Genomic DNA, 19,462 nt, shown 5'->3' with positions numbered 1-19,462 from the left:
AAAATTTGCACGGCATCTGTCGCTGCCGTTAGGGCATGGGCCACCCAATGCAGTGCAACTGCTGCAGCAGAGCTTCAATACTTCGTGGTATGCCGTTTCCCCCCTTTGCAAGCATGTCCATAGTTCTCCTTTTACGTGTGGTATGAACCACGTTGTCGCGGCAATGAAGTGACCCCCTTATCATCGTGAGGGCGTGAACCTGGGTAAATCGTTCTCTCATGTGTACCCGATCTGATCCTCTATGCATGCCGACCCACGATTATAATTCGTTGTATGCAAGTCGGCAGATTGTAGGAATTTGTACTACCCGCTACACTTAATTGAGACTATTCAATCACAGTTAGATTCACCTATAAATAATAAAGTGTCGAGAGGGTGATTCTCCAATAAATAAAGGGAAACGTTTAGCCCCCGCGTGCCGGCCGAAGCGTTAGCACCGGAGACGCGTTGCGCGTTCGATCGGTCCCAATTCTGCGGACGCACGTTTCTGGTGGCCCCACCCCACGTCCCTTTCCCCGCAACCTTCGTCTTCTCTCTCTCTTTTTCTGCCCCCTCCCCTCCCGACCTTTTATGCCATGGAATAGCATAAGCTGCATGCTACCGGCCACGTGATGCTCGCTTGTACTCCTCCCGCGCGCCCCCGCAACACCGCCATTGAATCCGCTCCCTCCATCCATCTACCTCCACTCCGACGAGCGAACATCCATCACTGGGAGCTGCAACCATCCATGAATTTTGCTAGTAACGGCGATGGATTTGCTACATCCGTCACGGCGGAGCTGCGACCTACTACGGTGGCGGCTTTTTTTGTTGCAACCGTCCTTAGTTTTTGCTACTACCGGCGAGGGATTTTTCTACAACCAACAAAGCATGTTTGTTGCCACCTCCTGACGCCGTAGCTGGAACCGGCAGATTGTTTTGCTACAACCCGTGAAGCCTTGAGCTGGAAATAGCATATGTTTTTGCTGCATCGAGTAGAGCAATTCCTGCGGCAGCAACGCCGGAGACTTTATTTTGTTTCAACCGGCAACAGGAAAGCTTCCATCGACATGTTTATTGTTGGAAATATGAGCAAATTACTATGAGATTTAATACGAATAAATAGAAGATAAATCATGACTACAGTAGCAGAGATTAAACTAATCATGCGAACTAGCATAGCAGATGAACATATCACATCTAGGGCACATACTAGAAACATGAATTCTACCACGATCTCGAACAGGAAGGATAGAATCACATACGGTACAGCGGGAGCAGCACCGTCGGTGTTGACATTGTCGCCCATGTCGTCGAGGATGAGGTTGCCGAGGTCGGGGAAGAAGTCGTCGTTCGCGAAGTCGTCGCTGCCAGCAGTCGCACGAGTGCGCTCCCCAAAAGCCTGATCGCCCCTCTCCCGTATAGGATTACGAGAGGCGGGGTTCCGGAGGCCTACTGTCCCTTCTCCCGGTGCACGCCGAAAGGAGGGATGAAGAAGACTTGCTTGGTGACGCAATGATCTGGAACGATGGTGAGAAACCATACGGAAACGGTTCAGTAATTAACGTGTCCGTTGATTAATTATTAACTAATGACTTATTATTATTTTTCTGAGCAGCAAAAATATAGAAAACGTGCATAGCTCTGTTCTCGGCTTGGCGCGTCATGACGAGGCGAGGCGAGGCGTGGCGAGGCGAGGCGAGCGAGGAGGAGGAGCGCGCGTGTAGGTCTCCTCTTCTCATGCTCATACAAGTGGTAGAAGAGCTCACCTTATAAAGAGGTGCAACTCTCTCTCAACTTCCGGGGTGGGACTAAACTTTAGCCTCACTCACTTCACTCACATGTGTGTATGAATGGGCCAAGAGAATTTCAGAATTTTAGTTGGGCTTTGGACCAAAGGCCTACTAGCAAAATTCTAACAATCCCCCACAAAGTCTCATTGGCACATCTCATCATTAAGTTTCAAAACATTGTTTATATACCGGTGCTTAGTGGAGACTGTGAAGTTGAACTTTCACTTAGAGATTTATGCTACACTAGATCACAACTTAAATAGTGGACTATGCCTTGAACTACAAGTTTTCTACGAGACTAGTTTCACACAATTTCTTGACTGATACTGGGCTGCCGCAAGGCTTCCCCGCAGGTGGAGCATATACGTCGTACTCCAGGGCCTCTTCATGAATTTATTAGAGAACACCCAATTCTCACAGACTGCGACGTTAACAGTCAAATTCATATAGGTGTGTTCCTCGGAAGATGTTCTGCAGGACAACATCTCTGCTTACCCGAATAAGCCACTTGAAACACATTAAGATAAGTATCACATGCAGATCAGGAGAGTATTGCATCTTCATGGAGTGGGATAGTTAATATAGGGATACTCTCCTCCCAGCTGACCAACAGCTTGTCTCCCACTTCTACTTCACGGGATCTCCGATCACATAGAGTGGGTTACCACTATGGACAACTCATGCGGTGGGTCTCAAGCCCATCTCCATCGATGCATTATCTATCACGTTACGTGATAGACCCTTTGTGAAGGGATCTGCCAAGTTTTTCGATGTTTGGATATAACCCAACGTAATAACTCCGGAGTTTCTCAATTTTCTGACAGATTTTAGTCTCCTCTTCACATGTCTTGAGGACTTCATATTGTCCTTTGAACTGTTTATCTTGACGATCACAGTTCATCAGGATAGGGGGTATTGGTTTTTCAACCATAGGTAAGTCCATCAAGAGTTCACGAAGCCACTCTGCTTCAACAGTGGCAGTGTCTAATGCTGTGAGTTCTGCTTTCATAGTTGACCTCGTTAAGATTGTCAGCTTGCAAGACTTCCAGGAAACAGCGCCATCACCAAGTGTAAAAACATAACCACTTGTGGCCTTAATCTCATCAGCATTAGATATCCAGTTTGAGTCACTATAACCCTCTAGTACCCTTGGATACCCGGTGTAGTGAATCCCATAGCTCGCGGTGCCTTTCAAATAGCACATAACTCTCTCAAGCGCATGCCAATGATCATCTCCCGGTTTTGACACAAACTGACTCAGCTTGCTCGCAGCAAAAGAGATGTCAGGCCTTGTGGCACTCGCCAAATACATAAGCGAGCCAATAAGCTGAGAATACCTTAGTTGATCTCTAGCAATCCGTTGGTTCTTTCGAAGCAACACACTAGCATCATATGGAGTTGGAGAAGGCGTGCTGTCGCTATACCCAAAACGACTCGAGACATTTTCCACATAGTGAGACTGAAGCAGTGTGATCCCATCATTCTCATCTCTCAACAGCTTGATGTTTAAGATAACATCAGCTACTCCTAGATCCTTCATCTCAAAACAGCGAGATAAGAAATCCTTAACCTCCTTGATTAAATCAAGTTTGGTTCCAAAGATCAGTATGTCGTCGACATACAGACAAAGAATAACTCCTTCGCCCCCACCATAGCGATAGTACACGCACTTATCATCATCGTTTACTACAAAGCCGGCAGCAGTTAATGTTCTTTCGAACTTCTCATGCCACTCCTTAGGAGCTTGTTTAAGGCCATATAAAGACTTTAATAAATTGCACACCTTTCCTTCCTGACCAGGTACTACAAAACCATCTGGCTGATCCATGTAAATTTCCTCCTTCAACTCTCCATTGAGGAAAACTGTCTTAACGTCCATTTGATGAACGAGAAGACCATGTGAGACAGCCAGTGATAATAGCACCCGAATTGTGGTCAGTCTAGCCACAGGTGAGTAAGTATCAAAGAAGTCTTCACCTTCTTTCTGGGTATAACCCTTGGCCACAAGTCGTGTCTTGTACTTTTCAATCGTACCATCAGGTCTAAGCTTCTTCTTGAACATCCACTTACATCCTACAGGTTTGCACCCATAAGGATGGTCAGTGATCTCCCAGGTACCGTTAGCTAAGATGGAATCCATCTCGCTACGAACAGCTTCCTTCCAGTAGTCAGCATCAGGAGATGCATAGGATTTTGAAATAGTTTTGGGTGTGTCATCCACAAGGTACACAATGAAATCATCACCAAAAGACTTTGCAGTCCTTTGTCTCTTTCTCCTCACAAGAGTTCCATTGTCACCCTCAACAGGATTCTCAATGTGTTCCATCGCAATGGTGGGTTTAGGGATTACAGCGAATTCCTCACTAGATGGAGTAGGTATCTCCTGATTTGATGAACTCGATATATCCTTCATAGGAAATATGTCCTCAAAGAAAGTTGCATCATTCGACTCCATAATCGTACCAACATGCATGTCGGATACCTCTGATTTTATTATAAAAAATCTATAGCCAATGCTATGAAAAGCATAGCCCATAAAAATACAATCCACGGTTTTTGGTCCAAGTTTGCGCTTCTTGGGAATTGGTATATTGACTTTCGCCAAACAACCCCAAGTACGTAGGTAAGAGAGTTTCGATCTTTTCCTTTCCCATTCCTCAAACGGAGTCATGGTCTTATGCTTTGTGGGAACTCGGTTTAGGACATGACACGCATTCATTAGCGTCTCCCCCCACCATTCCTTGGAAAGACCCTATGTGTCTAACATGGTGTTAACCATATCAGTTAGAGTTCGGTTCTTTCTTTCGGCTATCCCATTTGACTGAGGTGAGTAGGGAGGCGTCCTCTCATGGATTATACCATGTTCTGCACAAAACAGATCAAATTCATTGGAAAAATACTCTCCACCATGATCAGACTTAAGCCGTTTAATTTTTCGATCAAGTTGGTTCTCTGCCTCAGCTTTATAGTTTTTGAAGAAAGTTAAAGCCTCATCTTTTGATTTCAGAAGATACACACAACAATATCTAGTGGAGTCATCAATCAACGTCATGAATTATCTCTTTCCACTTTTTGTCAACACGCTATTCATTTCACAAAGATCAGAATGTATAATCTCTAGTGGCGCCAAGTCTCTTGCCTCTGCAGTCTTATGGGACTTGTGAGGTTGCTTAGCTTGCACACATACTTGGCACTTAGAGCCTTTGACAGTAGAGATTTTCGGAGTTAAATTCATATTAGTTAGCCGTGTCATGCAACCAAAGTTAATGTGACAAAGTCGTGAATGCCAAATATCAGACTCATTGTTGTGGCAAACATTATTAATAACTTTAGTGCAAATATCTGACAAAGACAGGCGGAACAAGCCTCCGCTCTCATAGCCTTTTCCAACAAATTGTCCATACTTAGAAATTACAACTTTATTGGATTCGAAAACCAACTTAAAACCATCTCGACATAAACGGGAACCGCTAACGAGATTTTTATTTATGGACGACACATGATGAACATTCTTCAGACGCACAGTCTTCCCCGAAGTAAACTTCAGATCGACCGTACCAACACCTCGAACAATGGCATGTGACCCGTTCCTCATTAGCACGGGTGAAGTCCCTGTTGTCTGGTAAGAAGAAAACATGGAGGCATCAGCACAAACATGTACATTGACACCGGTGTCAATTAACCAATCAGGGGATTGAAAAACTGAAAGGATGGTAGGAAAAATACCGTATCCTAATTCCTTCATATCAATATCACCGATGACAACATTAGCGGACTTGCCGCTCTTCTCATGTTCGCGCTCCTCAAAGCGGTTAGGACACTTCGGAGCCCAGTGATTAGGATCACCGCAGACATGACAAAGTCCCTTCCCTTTCTTATGAGAATTTTTCTTGAAGTTGGTAGAATGTGATGGCTTGTTCTTTGTATCAAACTTGCCTTTGCCTTGAGTTTTGTTCTTGTTGTTTTTGAACTTGTTGGGATGGGAGTTCTTCTTCTGTACCATGTGGGCACTAGAAGCTCCCTCAGCAACTCGAGCACGTGTGTCCTTTGCTCTCGCCTTCTTTTCAACATCAAGAGTACCAATGAGATCCGCAACGGAAAACTCTTGTCTCTTGTGTTTCAGGGAAGTAGCAAAATTGTTCCACGAAGGTGGAAGTTTGGCAATGATGCCTCCGGCAACAAATTTGTCCGGCAACACACACTTGAAGTACTCAAGTTCTTTTGTGAGCGACTGTCTCTCATGAGCCCATTGTACAACAGAGCGCTCATCAGTCATCTTGTAGTCATAGAATTGCTCCATGACATACAACTCGCTGCCGGCGTCCGAGGCACCAAACTTGGCCTCGAGCGCAGCCCACATGTCATTGCCGTTTTCAAACGACATGTACGAATCCACAATGGAATCATTTAGAACACTCAGAAGAGCGCTTTTAAAGAGAGTATCGATCTTCTCAAAAGCTTCCAGTTGTGCTGGATTAAGATCGCCCTCAGGCTTGCCCTTGGTGGCGTCATAACAGCCCATGGTCTGAAACCAGTAGACTGCTCTCGTGCGCCACCTCTTATATTGCGCCCCCTTAAAGGCGGGCGGCTTCAGATGCGCAGCAAAACCACTCGGAGTAAATTGCCTATAATCAGGTTTTTGAATTGTTGGAAATATGAGCAAATTACTACGAGATTTAATCTGAATAAATAGAAGATAAATCATGATTACAGTAGCAGAGATTAAACTAATCATGCGAACTAGCATAGCAGATGAACAAATCGCATCTAGGGCACATACTAGAAACATGAATTCTAGAAACATAAATCATGACTACAGTAACAGATGTTCCGCACAAAATAGATCAAATTCATGGGAAAAATACTCTCCATCACGATCGGACATAAGCCGTTTAATTTTTCGATCAAGTTCTATCCTTCCTGTTCGAGATCGTGGTAGAATTCATGTTTCTAGTACGTGGTCCTCTCCCGTTGCACAGATCAAATTATATTCTTCCTATTCGAGATCGTAGTAGAATTCATGTTTCTAGTATGTAGGGAGACGTCCTCTCATGAATTATACCAAATTTGTCTACAACACGTCAAAGCTGTTTTTCATCTCTCTCGATCCGATTTGAGACGAAGCGGGGATGGAAAAGATGACGTGGGGGGTTCTAATCTACAGACACCAATGAAGTAATCCAGCGGCTGGCATGCGACCGGCCGAAACTTTCGGCCGGCACACCGACGCTGAGTAGTCGCCATAAATAAAATATATGCCATCAGGATGGCAACTTTTTTTTTCATTCTCAAAGAACGAAGGATGGTTTTATCAAAATGGCAATTGCGTATTATGTTTAAAAACTAAATAAAGAAATAACTGAAGACCTGACGAGTCGAACAGCGACCCAACCGGCCCGGGTCCAACCCGGTCGGCCGCCTCAACAACCCGATGCTATGCCACCACCGGCGCCGGACCGGAAGAGGCGACCACCCATGGAGCAACCCGAGGCAGGAGACGGCGCCCCGCAGCAGCGCCACAAGAAATCCTCCGCCGCCAAGAAGGCGAAGAAGGGCGGCGCCACCGGCAGCGGCAGCGGCGGGGCATGGCCGGCGGTAAAGCCCAAGAAGGACCTCCTGGTCAATCGCCTCAAGGGCACCCAGCTCCTCACCGTAAGCCAATCAATCAATCCCCCCTTTTAAATCTGACGCAATTACCATAGGGACCTTGTCACACGCCCGCATCTAAGGCATCAGGTAGCTCGATCTGATTCCGCTAGGAGGGGAAGGGGATTACCATCTAGGGCTGATGTCTGACGATGTTGCTGAGCATCTAGGGGAGACTCAGCCTGCACCAATTTTTTGTCACGCCACTTGTGGAAAAATATTACCTAGCGAGTATGAAGGGGACGATGTTTTGTGATGATGTGCTGTCTGATCAAACTGAAAGAATGATACTAGGAAATTCCTGAATTGATATGATAGTTTGTTGAATTTACCTTTACCTGATTGTGTTGCTCATGGACAAATGCCACACTTGATATAGGTCCCTGACTTCCTCACTTCCGCTGAGGCGAAGGCTTTCGTCGACGTCGCTGAATCCATGGGCTTCACGCACCAGGGCAGCCTTGGGCCACTCAAGGGGGAGGCTTACAGAGACAATGACCGGATATCTGTCACGGACCCCTTGCTCGCTCAAACGCTCTGGGAATCAGGGATTAACAGGGTATTCATGGACATCAACATCTCCGGCAAAGTGGCAACTGGCTTGAACCCAAATATCAGGCTTTACAGGTATGTACCGATTTATAACTTCAGATGTGTTGTGTTAGTATCGTGCTGTTGGACAGGTTCGGTCACTGATGTTGTTGCTTGTAGGTACGTTGAAGGTCAGCGCTTCGGCAGGCATATCGATGAGAGCGTCAACCTTGGGGACGGTTCTAGGACGCAGTATACATTGCTGGTATACCTTTCTGGCAAGGGAAGCGCGAAAGATTCGCAGGCTCTTGTTGGAGGGGAGACTGTCTTTTATGATCACCGAGGAGGAATCGTTGCTGAGGTACTTTCTGATTCCAAAACCCATCTGTTTGATAAAATCTTTTGCCTCGTTGCTTTGTCAGCCAATTCCTCTGTTGTGGAAAACCAGTGCTAGTAGTAAAGGTCGGATTCGGATATACATTATGTCATTGGTTTCGTTTGTCACACACATTAGAATTGCTAATCCGGTGGCTAAGATTGATATTGATGTGTGCCCATATGAGCATCCGATCTAGCTATAGAGGAGGGGGAACTGGAGAATTATGTCTGCTGAGAAATCAGAAAAAAGGAGTATGAGATGCGCATGTTCTCTGTATTACGAGTCTGCCCTTGGATTGTTAACTACTGTCAGATTATGAAAACCAAGAGGGTCTCATACATGGTTAGCCTTGTGAAATATCCTGGTGCTGTGTGAAGGCGATGAAATCATCCTTTTCGTTCTTACATACAGTTAGTAACACTGTCACTGCCAAGCTAGCTGGCCTTGATGTGAAGTTATCTACATGTATGTAGGTTGCTCCCGTGCAAGGAATGGCTCTACTCCATCTACATGGCGCCAGGTGCATGCTGCATGAAGCTCGCGTCGTGAAAAAGAACGTCAAGTACGTGCTCCGTTCAGACGTCGTGTTTGCTTAGCTGAATTTCTTCGAAGCCAGTTTCAGACCAAGGGCCAATGGGTTTAGCTTTTTGTGATATGTGTGAAAAACAGAAGCCCCAGAGGTAAAATCGAGAAGTAGTTGTTGCAACATTGGAAATGCCGGCCTGCCTAATCAAAAATTGTGTTCCATCATGCACCGCTGTATAAGAGTTTTGTAACTGCTGTAATGCTGGAAATGCTCAAAAACATTCTACCGTTTGTCATCATGGATATGTTTTACTCTACTTTGTCCTCCACATCATATGACTGTAACCTGCAAAAGTTGAATCCTGACTCTAGTTTGGAGCTTCTACCGCCTCCATCCTTTCCTGGATCAGGACTGAGCGTCCAGAAGCAGGTCGAGCTTTTTACCGAGCAAAATTAAAATCTAGTAAAAGAGAAGTTACAAATGTCCAACACCAAAGTAGCCAAACAAAACAAGCAGTGACTGTCAATGCATACACAAATTAAAGACAGTTCATGTTGTTTTACTGCACACTGACTTCAGAAACAAAACATGAAACGGCAATCAAACCATATGCCTATTCCCACATCACTGTTTGTGCGACAGCACATAACGGTTCGGATCCAAAAACATTTCAAGTGTCTACACTACATAAAATGTTTGAATCTGTAATCATAGCCCAGCACAAGAGTTCAAAATGACAGACGTTGCATCTGGTAGTCATAGCCAGAACTAGAAGTACTTAATGAGAATATAACCCCTATTTCCCCTGGGGCGGCAGCATCCGACATTTACATTTCTCCCACTGATGTCTAGAAGAACCATGACCAGTGGAAGTTTCTACTGGTTTTCGTCTCAAACAGGGCAGGCCAAAGCGAAAAATCTGCAAAATCAAACAGTCTCTCAGATAACGCAAATGTGACCAGTTCACATTTCAAAGCATAAGCATTCAAGATTGCTGCAAAGATTTATAGCGTTACTAAAGAGCAGTACCTTCATCATGTGCTGAAGTTAAATATGCATCCAGATAGTAAGTCCAGGCATTGCCAATCACAAGATAGGAGCTGCAGAAATAGGACAAGCACAAATTTAGACAGCAGATGTACGAATAAGATTTCAAAAGAGCCAGAAATGCTCTGCGCTAAGCACTTTGGAAACTGTATGTGAACCAAATATGAATAAATAACAAGTGTAGAAGGAGCACAGGATGTGGGGCACAGGCAGATTTATTAGACATCAGATTCTAACTTACGTTTTTACATCAGGAGGAATTGACCAGTTTTGGATGACCCGTTTTCTTGTCGATCTCCACTCTTAGGCCTAACTCTGCGACCTCTGGAGTTAGAATAGGTTCTTGCATCTGAAGCTCAGATACCTCCTTCTGATTTTCCTCGTTTTCTTCAAGCAAATATTTCACAGTTAGCAGACCCCACTCCCTCAAGTATGCATTTCCTTCATCAATGACACACTGCTGCAACAGCAACATAATCCCATTTAGTTGCCTAACCTCATCCTGCACCTGTTTCCTTCCATGCAAACAATTGGCAATGACAGCCACCAAATCTCTCCTGTAACCATTGTATGGGCAGACCTTTGCAGTTGCAAAAGCTGGCTGTTGATCTCCTTGTTCCTTTGCCATCGCTTTCCTGATTGTACTTGGGGGCTCAAGCTCACCGAGGTATTTTAAGAGGCGTTTTACAAGACCAGCCTGCAACAGTGAGTCAACAGGTGCTTCAGTCCCCGATGAAGAGGGCTCAGCCTGCAACGGTGAGTCAACTGGTGCTTCAGTCTCTGATGAAGAGGGTTCCCAAGCACATATGTCCTTCAAGAGCACTAATGAATATCCAAGGACATCAATTCCAGGGAGACCAGTTGGAAGCTCAGAGCTACCTCGGCAAGTAAAATCCAGAGTCTCAGCAGCATGCTTCAGTATATTGAATACATGAAGAGCAAAACTGTTTGAGATACTAACTTCTTCAGGTCGTTCAGTCAAACACTTTGACAATGTACCCATAAGAAATGCATGCTTAGCACTGAACTCATTTCCAGATTCACCACCATCAGTTGAACCTAGGGCCGCAAACAAGGTTTTGAACTTCTCCTCCTCAACACAGATTTTGAAGAGAAGCCACTCCAACCATTCTTCCTTGTGCCCCACTGCATTTCATAATTTATATTAGCATCATGTGCAAAGTAACCAAGGAGAAAATGGGAGAATCAAATAAATTAACCAGAGAACAATATGTGACCAACTACATCCTAAGAAGCAAAAAAAAAAACTAACTATAACATTCGATTAGTCACCAATAAGAAAAAATTGCCTTCAACAAGTCAGATATGGTTCTATGATCTAACGTCACATGTAAGCTCGCACTCTACACTAAAACACATAGTAACAGTTCCAACTATCAAGCAACTGACCAATACTTCAGCAACATGTCAAACATATGACACCACTTTTTTTTTCTTGCTAAGAAGTTGCAACAGGTCGAGCAGTCATGCTAACATGCTTCAGAAAAATGAACCAAACAAACAGGTGATATAAACCAAAGTTGTCCAAAACCGCATTTCACTAAATAGCAAATGACCATAATCTAACTGTGAACTCATTACAACCACTGAGCAAGGCTGAGTCCATGGTTAAAATTTCTTGGCAATGTCACAGAAGCATTAAATATCTGACATCCAATTGGTCCAAATTCCTGTCTACAGTTGCTGATCTATTTAACACTTTGCCAAATCTTTCAATTGCTGAAATAATAACCTACACAGTATGATCATCATAACAAGGATTCATAAAAACAAACAGCTCAATCAACCCACACTTCTACTACAGCTGCAAAGCAAATGCAGCTATGAAACAGTTGCACATCTAGGCATCTAGCAGCAGACATGGGTGAACACGCAAAAGCAATAAACCAATACTAGCAGCGGCGGGCGTGGGCTCACATCGGGAGGCGGTGGCGACGAGTTCGACGAGCACGGGCAGGCCCAGGTCCTCATGGCACAGCTCCTCGACCCTCCCGCGGCCGCCGTCGCCGGAGCAGCAGGTGTCGAGCACCATGCAGAGCGGGTCGAGGACGCCGGCGTCCCGGACGCGCGCGAACTCCCGCAGCGCCCCCGGGAAGAGCGCGTCCCAGACGGCCTCGCGGTGCCGGTCCCCGCCGAGCGCGGCGTTGCCCAGGGCCTGCAGCGCGGCGCGGGCGAGGTCGGGGGAGAGGGCGGGGATGGAGAGGGCGGCGGAGACGACGGCCGCGGGGCCCGAGAGGAGCACGAAGGTGCCCTGGTTGAGCGCGTCGCCGGCGAGGAGGTTGCGGAGGAGGCGGAGGCGCAGGAGGAGGAGCGGCGCCGGGGAGGCCGGCAGGAGGTGGAGCGTGTCGGCGAGCGCGTCGGAGAGCGCCGCCCGGCCCTCCCGCGTCCTGGAGGCCTCCAGGAACGCGCTCAGGGTCTCCTCGTCCTCGATCCCCTCGTCTCGCCACATGGCGGTGGAGGACGCGGCGGCGGCGGCGGTCGGGCGATGGGGGTGGAGACTGGAGAGGGAGGAGGAGGCGCTGGAAGGTAGCGGAGGGTTTGCTCAAGTCGGTTGCCTACTTTAACCCAACACGCACGGTTCTCTCTCAAAAAAACAAAAACGCACGGAAATGCACAGGGCAAAAAAAAAAACAAAAAACAAAAACGCACGGAAATGCACAGGGCAATTTTTTTTTACTTCAGCGACTTTATTTTTCAAATAATAACATATCATTTATTTATTGGACTGTCGTAACTGGCAACCGTGTGACAGATTGCAAAAGTACCATACCACCCCCTCCCTTCGACCCCGCCTCCTCTCTCGAGAGGACCCCTCCTGATTTTTTGGGCATCCCGCCTCAGGAACCACTCACTTCGATCCCACCCCTCTCGATTTTCTGTCGAACGAACCCCTCCCTTCGACCCTGCACCTCTGGAACGAACCCCCTCCTGATTTTCTAGGCCGTCAGCAGTTAAAAAATAGACAAAAACAATGGGACATCAGAGGATCGAACCCAGACCCTCCCATACTAAATTGGATGAAATTTCCAGCTGAGCTAGCAAACATTAGTGATTAGACACAATGTACATGCTGAAGGAAATATGCCCTAGAGGCAATAATAAAGTTATTATTTATTTCCTTATAATCATGATAAATGTTTATTATTCATGCTAGAATTGTATTAACCGGAAACATAATACATGTGTGAATACATAGACAAACAAAGTGTCACTAGTATGCCTCTACTTGACTAGCTCGTTAATCAAAGATGGTTATGTTTCCTAACCATGAACAATGAGTTGTTATTTGATTAACGAGGTCACATCATTAGTTGAATGATCTGATTGACATGACCCATTCCATTAGCTTAGCACACGATCGTTTAATATGTTGCTACTGCTTTTCTTCATGACTTATACATGTTCCTATGACTATGAGATTATGCAACTCCCGTTTGCCGGAGGAACACTTTGGGTGCTACCAAACGTCACAACGTAACTGGGTGATTATAAAGGAGCATTACAGGTGTCTCCAAAGGTAGATGTTGGGTTGGCGTATTTCGAGATTAGGATTTGTCACTCCGATTGTCGGAGAGGTATCTCTGGGCCCTCTCGGTAATACACATCACATAAGCCTTGCAAGCATTACAACTAATATGTTAGTTGTGAGATGATGTATTACGGAACGAGTAAAGAGACTTGCCGGTAACGAGATTGAACTAGGTATTGGATACCGACGATCGAATCTCGGGCAAGTAACATACCGATGACAAAGGAAACGACGTATGTTGTTATGCGGTCTGACCGATAAAGATCTTCGTAGAATATGTAGGAGCCAATATGGGCATCCAGGTCCCGCTATTGGTTATTGACCGGAGACGTGGCTCGGTCATGTCTACATTGTTCTCGAACCCGTAGGGTCCGCACGCTTAAGGTTACGATGACAGTTACATTATGAGTTTATGCATTTTGATGTACCGAAGGTTGTTCGGAGTCCCGGATGTGATCACGGACATGACGAGGAGTCTCGAAATGGTTGAGACGTAAAGATTGATATATTGGAAGCCTATGTTTGGACATCGGAAGTGTTCCGGGTGAAATCGGGATTTTACCGGGTTACTGGGAGGTTACCGGAACCCCCCGGGAGCCATATGGGCCTTCATGGGCCTTAGTGGAAAGGAGAAAGGGGCAGCCAAAGGGGGCTGCGCACCTTCCCCCCTCCCCTAGTCCTATTAGGACTAGGAGAGGTGGCCGGCCACCCCTCTCCCTCTTTCCCCTCGGGGAATCCTAGTTGGAATAGGATTGGAGGGGAGTCCTACTCCCGGAAGGAGTAGGACTCCTCCTGCGCCTCTCTCCCTGGCCGGCGCCCCTCTCCCCCATTGGCTCCTTTATATACTGAGGTAAAGGCACCCTAGAACACACAAGTTGATCCACATGATCTATTCCTTAGCCGTGTGCGGTGCCCCCTGCCACCATATACCTCGATAATACGGTAGCGGAGTTTAGGCGAAGCCCTGCTGCTGTAGTACATCAAGATCGTCACCACGCCGTCGTGCTGACGAAACTCTTCCCCGACACTTTGCTGGATCGGAGTCCGGGGATCGTCATCGAGCTGAACGTGTGCTCGAACTCGGAGGTGCCGTAGTTTCGGTGCTTGATCGGTTGGATCGTGAAGACGTACGACTACTTCCTCTACGTCGTGTCATCGCTTCCGCAGTCGGTCTGCGTTGGGTACGTAGACAATACTCTCCCTTCTCGTTGCTATGCATCACATGATCTTGCGTGTGCGTAGGAAATTTTTTGAAATTACTACGAAACCCAACACATGCTACTTGTACCTTCCTGAGACAAGATTGAACAAAAATAAAAGATTGTGATCATTGAAAATCCAAACTGGTAGCCTTACCAAAAAATTACCGTGGTGTCTGAACTTATGTTATCAGGTATGGATTTCGTATATTATCAGTTATTGGATATGTGGTTCGTATATTACTATATTATTTTCACATAAGTTACCGGCGTATGTTTTTAAACAATATTTCCTCTTTTTGGTAAAAAATTACCGCAATGTTTGGATGTAAGTAATCAGGGATGTTGTTCGTATGTTAGCATTCTATTTTCACATAAATTATCGAGGTATGTTTTTGACAACTTCTTTTCCCCCTTGGTTAAAATTAACGCAGTGTCTGTATGCAAGTTATCGGGTATGCGATTCGTGTATTACGATATTATTTTCACATAAATTATCAGGGTTATGTTTTTCAACAAATTTCCTTCAGTTAAAGTTATCGCGCTGTTTGTATGTAAATTATCGAGTATGTAGTTTGTATATTATCGTGCTATTTTCACGTAAGTTTTTGGGGGTGTTTTTCCCAAATTTACCATGTTGTTGCACGTAATTTATGAGGCGTGTGGTGCATAAAATATCATATTATACACATAATAGTTATCAGATATGTTTTAGTTAAAGAAAATCTAAGTTCAAAAGGTAATCAAGCATGGGTGATGTAAGTTACCGCTCGTGCGGTATCTAACTTACTGCACATGCGACACGTAAATTACCATGGTGTTTACACATATGTTACCAGGACATGAAAATCTGAACTTTTTTCAAAGTTATCAACCTTTTGTTGGGGTCGAAAGTTATCGTCCGATACTAACAGAAGTCACCAATATTTTTCATTTGTTGTTAGCAACAAAAATGTATAGCTAAAATGCTCCCATTTCATCAGTAGTTACCAAATGAGCAACAATTGTAACATCATATACAGCTAAACAAAACTCTCATTTCTTATGCCTTCAAAAACAAAACCAATCGGTTTCTTTGTAGCAGCGATGCAAAATTCAGCAGAACAAGGCCAACAAAGATCATCCTTTCTATAGAATAGAGGAACATAAGGTACTACTGTACTTTTTTTATACGTATATTATTGGGTATGCGGGTCATACATTACCGTGCTATTTTCACATAAGTTATTGGGGTGTGTTTTTCAACAACTATTTTCCCCTTGGTCAAAGTTACTGCGCTGCTTTTACGTAAGTTATCGGGTATGCAGTTCATACATTACCGTGCTATTTTCACGTAAGTTGCCGCGGTATAGTTTTCAACAACCTTTTCCCCTCGTTGGTCAAAGTTACTGCACAAGTTATTGGGTATGCGGTTCGTATATTACCGCTATTTTCAAATAAATTTAGGGGGGTATGTTTCAACAATTTTTCTACTCGGGTTCAAATTTCCCTGATGTTATCATCTAAGTTATTAGGTTTGCGGTGCGTATATTATCATGCTATTTACACTTAATTTACCAGGTGTATCTTTTTTATAATTTTCTTTCTCATGGTCAAAGTTAACATGATGTTCGTACGTAGATTATCATGTCTGTGATGCCTATATTATCATGCTATTTACACAAAAATTACCGGGGTATATTTTCAACAATCCTCTCATGGTCATAGTTACTACGGTGTTTATACATAAATTATCAGGTATATGGTGCATATATACCATACTACTTACAAAGAATTTACAATGGGTATGTTTTCAATAACCTTTTCTTCGGGTCTAAAAATATCCCGGTGTTTGCGCCTACATTACAGGTCTGCAATGCACATATTACCGTGTTATTTACACAAAAGTTACCCTGGTTATTTTTTCAACAAATAGAAATAGAATATGGATATGGTTAATATGAGCAACATATGTTCATGACACGTCAAGCAGAAATGAAATAAAATGTAATTTTGCTTGTTTAGATTGTCATGCTAAGATGCTAACCCAGGTCAAGTACTCTCACAACAAACATTCTCATGTGAGCATGTTACTTTATAGAAGGCTAATGGAGTTTCTGCATATGTACTAGATGAAAAATCTCACGAGGCATCATTATATGGTTCCTTGAACTAGCAGCAGGATGGTCTAAGAAGGTCACATCCAGAATAGAGCTTGGACTTTTAGTTTCTTGTTCACAACATACATATAACCCACCATATAAACTATGAGCTAATCATGTGCGCGTCGAAGACAATCAAAACTGTCAAGTATCGTATGAATGGCTCATGGCTGAACTGAATCATGTCCAGATGTGGAGAAGAAATCATACTCAATCAGACGAAACTATAAAATTTTGGAAAAAGAACAACGACAAATAATCTTGATTATGTTCTGTTCTGTCAAGGCAGATTAGCAATACATCATAATAATGTGGTTATGCCACTGATACATGTGCTACATCTGTGCATATATATCAATCATTTTTGCACACCGGGATCCAGCACACTCAGGCGGCTTATTCTCTACTAGCTACTGTGCTAGTACATCAGAATTCAGAAAAGCACCCATCTAGAATTAGTTACTCTGCTAGTACAACAAAATCCAGAAAACTCACCTACCTAGAATTCAGATCTTACCTAGAATTTATACCTTACGGTTGATGTAATGGAGGGTTGCAGCCGGCACCCAGACCTATCAGTCCATGAAGGTGTTGTCTAGCTTCCGCACCTGCACCTTCAGACGAATGCTGCTATTGTGTGGGACGAGCATGGCAAGGACGAGCTCGGACGTGTTTACAAGGAGGAGTTTCCTCGCTCACCTCAAAAGGAACAAGCAAAACAGGGACGAGCACAGATGGGAACAAGAATAGCGACGATCTCGGAGGTCAGCTCAGACGGGGAAACCGGCCAAGCCGGCGGTGTACGAGCGGAGCGACTGTGAGGTCGAGGACGAGCGGCGGAGTTGAGATCGAAGTCGAACGACTGGGCGTTGATGGAGAAGTCTACAGGGACGACCGGACCGACCGGCAGTGAGATTGAGGACGAGCTATGGGATCGAGGTGGAGGAATACAGAGTATTGACGACCGCGGCGAACAGGAGTTCCATCTTATCGCGGCATGGTGAGAGAGGAAAGGAACCGCTTGACTTTGGTCGAACGAATCGGTACGCGTTCACTTCGCGGTGGCATGCATGCGTAAATATGTCTCTACTCCATCTTCTCCGTTTCCAGCAACCCAGTGCCAAGATCGCGACCGTACGATAAAAAAACTGATGGCATCCAGCTCGTGCGTCGGATTTGAAATGGACGGCATCCAGGTGGTGTGGCATTTTTGCAATCTGTCACAGGGTTGCCAAATACATATTTCGTTATTTATTTATACAATAGAAAAAGGGAGGAGAAATTCCGGGGGTTTATCATGCCACACCTCCATAAACTTCCCCTCAAAACAAACGCGAGCAAGCTCATATGTAGCGAGCGCCATTAGCTTCTCGCTTACAATGCTCGATAGCAGTGGCGGAGCCAGAAAATTTGGATTGGGGGCCCGATTGCTCTCAAAATAGGTTGGGGAGGGCCAAAGTATAGAGAATTAACACTTTAAACAGCAAATAATTGCTAATTACGCACAAGTTAATTAGTGAATTGGAGAACTTCCATTGGGGGAGGGGGGGGGGGGGGGAGGGTCCCGTCTCCGCCACTACTCGATAGTCGCTCTGCCCAAAGACTTCAACAGCTCCGACAACCGTCCCCTACGCCCGTTAATCAGACGAACTAAAAATGGATTAGACAATCTCCAACGAGTCCGATTGGGACAAAAGAAAGTATTGAGAGTTAAAAATGTCAGCCTCCATATGCTAAATCTTTATTTAGGATCACATTATAGCACATTCCGTTGTGCATGATACTTCCTCCGTTCCAAAATAAATGTCATGGTTTCAGCTCTGCTATTTATGTACCAACTGTAAATAAATAGAGGTGTTATAGAATCTGCATATGACCTGTCCAAGTTCAGCTGACAAAAACTAAATAGTGACCACCAACAAACATGTCGCCTGCAAAGTTCAAATTCGCATGATCTTTCAGCTAAAAACGTTCCGAAAATTTATGCCTTCATTTTGATCTCTTTTTGTTTTAACACATTCATTTTCATCTCAACCTGGCACACAGAAGCCATCAATCATGCCTCTTGTCACAACTCACGTAGCTTAAACCTGCCGGTAATTCGGTGGATTATTCTGTTATTCAGAACTTACAACTTTACAACCGTCCCCTACGCCCGTCTCCGCCACTACCCGATAGTCGCTCTGCCCAAAGACTTCAACAGCTCCGACAACCGTCCCCTACGCCCATTAATCAGATGAACTAAAAATGGATTAGACAATCTCCAACGAGTCCGATTGGGACAAAAGAAAGTATTGAGAGTTAAAAATGTCAGCCTCCATATGCTAAATCTTTATTTAGGATCACATTATAGCACATTTCGTTGCGCATGATACTTCCTCCGTTTTAAAATAAGTGTCATGGTTTTAGCTCTGCTATTTATGTACCAACTGCAAATAAATAGAGGTGTTATAGAATCTGCATATGACCTGTCCAAGTTCAGCTGACAAAAACTAAATAGTGACCACCAACAAACATGTCGCCTGCAAAGTTCAAATTCGCATGATCTTTCAGCTAAAAACGTTCCGAAAATTTATGCCTTCATTTTGATCTCTTTTTGTTTTAACACATTCATTTTCATCTCAACCTGGCACACAGAAGCCATCAATCATGCCTCTTGTCACAACTCACG

At 44.7% G+C, this 19,462-nt stretch overlaps 2 protein-coding genes across 2 annotated transcripts; one reads left to right on the top strand and one right to left on the bottom strand.

Moving 5' to 3' along the window:
- Positions 1-7,153: 7,153 nt before the first annotated feature.
- LOC125511452 lies at positions 7,154-9,170 on the top strand. Its single transcript, XM_048676833.1, has 4 exons — positions 7,154-7,424; positions 7,798-8,045; positions 8,130-8,310; positions 8,802-9,170. Exons 1-4 carry the CDS (start codon positions 7,209-7,211, stop codon positions 8,922-8,924), a joined length of 768 nt encoding a protein of 255 aa, XP_048532790.1. The 5' UTR covers positions 7,154-7,208; the 3' UTR covers positions 8,925-9,170.
- Positions 9,171-9,443: 273 nt separating this feature from the next.
- On the bottom strand, positions 9,444-12,482 carry LOC125511450 (ataxin-10-like). Its single transcript, XM_048676831.1, has 4 exons — positions 11,840-12,482; positions 10,143-11,047; positions 9,884-9,954; positions 9,444-9,773 (listed from the first exon to the last, which is right to left on the bottom strand). The coding sequence occupies exons 1-2, from the start codon at positions 12,369-12,371 to the stop codon at positions 10,152-10,154; spliced, it is 1,428 nt and encodes a 475-aa protein (XP_048532788.1). The 5' UTR covers positions 12,372-12,482; the 3' UTR covers positions 9,444-9,773; positions 9,884-9,954; positions 10,143-10,151.
- Between the last annotated feature and the right edge of the window lie 6,980 nt (positions 12,483-19,462).

The sequence above is a fragment of the Triticum urartu genome, chromosome 5 (genome assembly GCF_003073215.2).
Source record: "Triticum urartu cultivar G1812 chromosome 5, Tu2.1, whole genome shotgun sequence".
In the NCBI taxonomy this organism is placed as follows: domain Eukaryota; kingdom Viridiplantae; phylum Streptophyta; class Magnoliopsida; order Poales; family Poaceae; genus Triticum; species Triticum urartu.
Note: the sequence above shows the minus strand (reverse complement) of the source record. Positions and strands in the feature narration are given on the sequence as shown.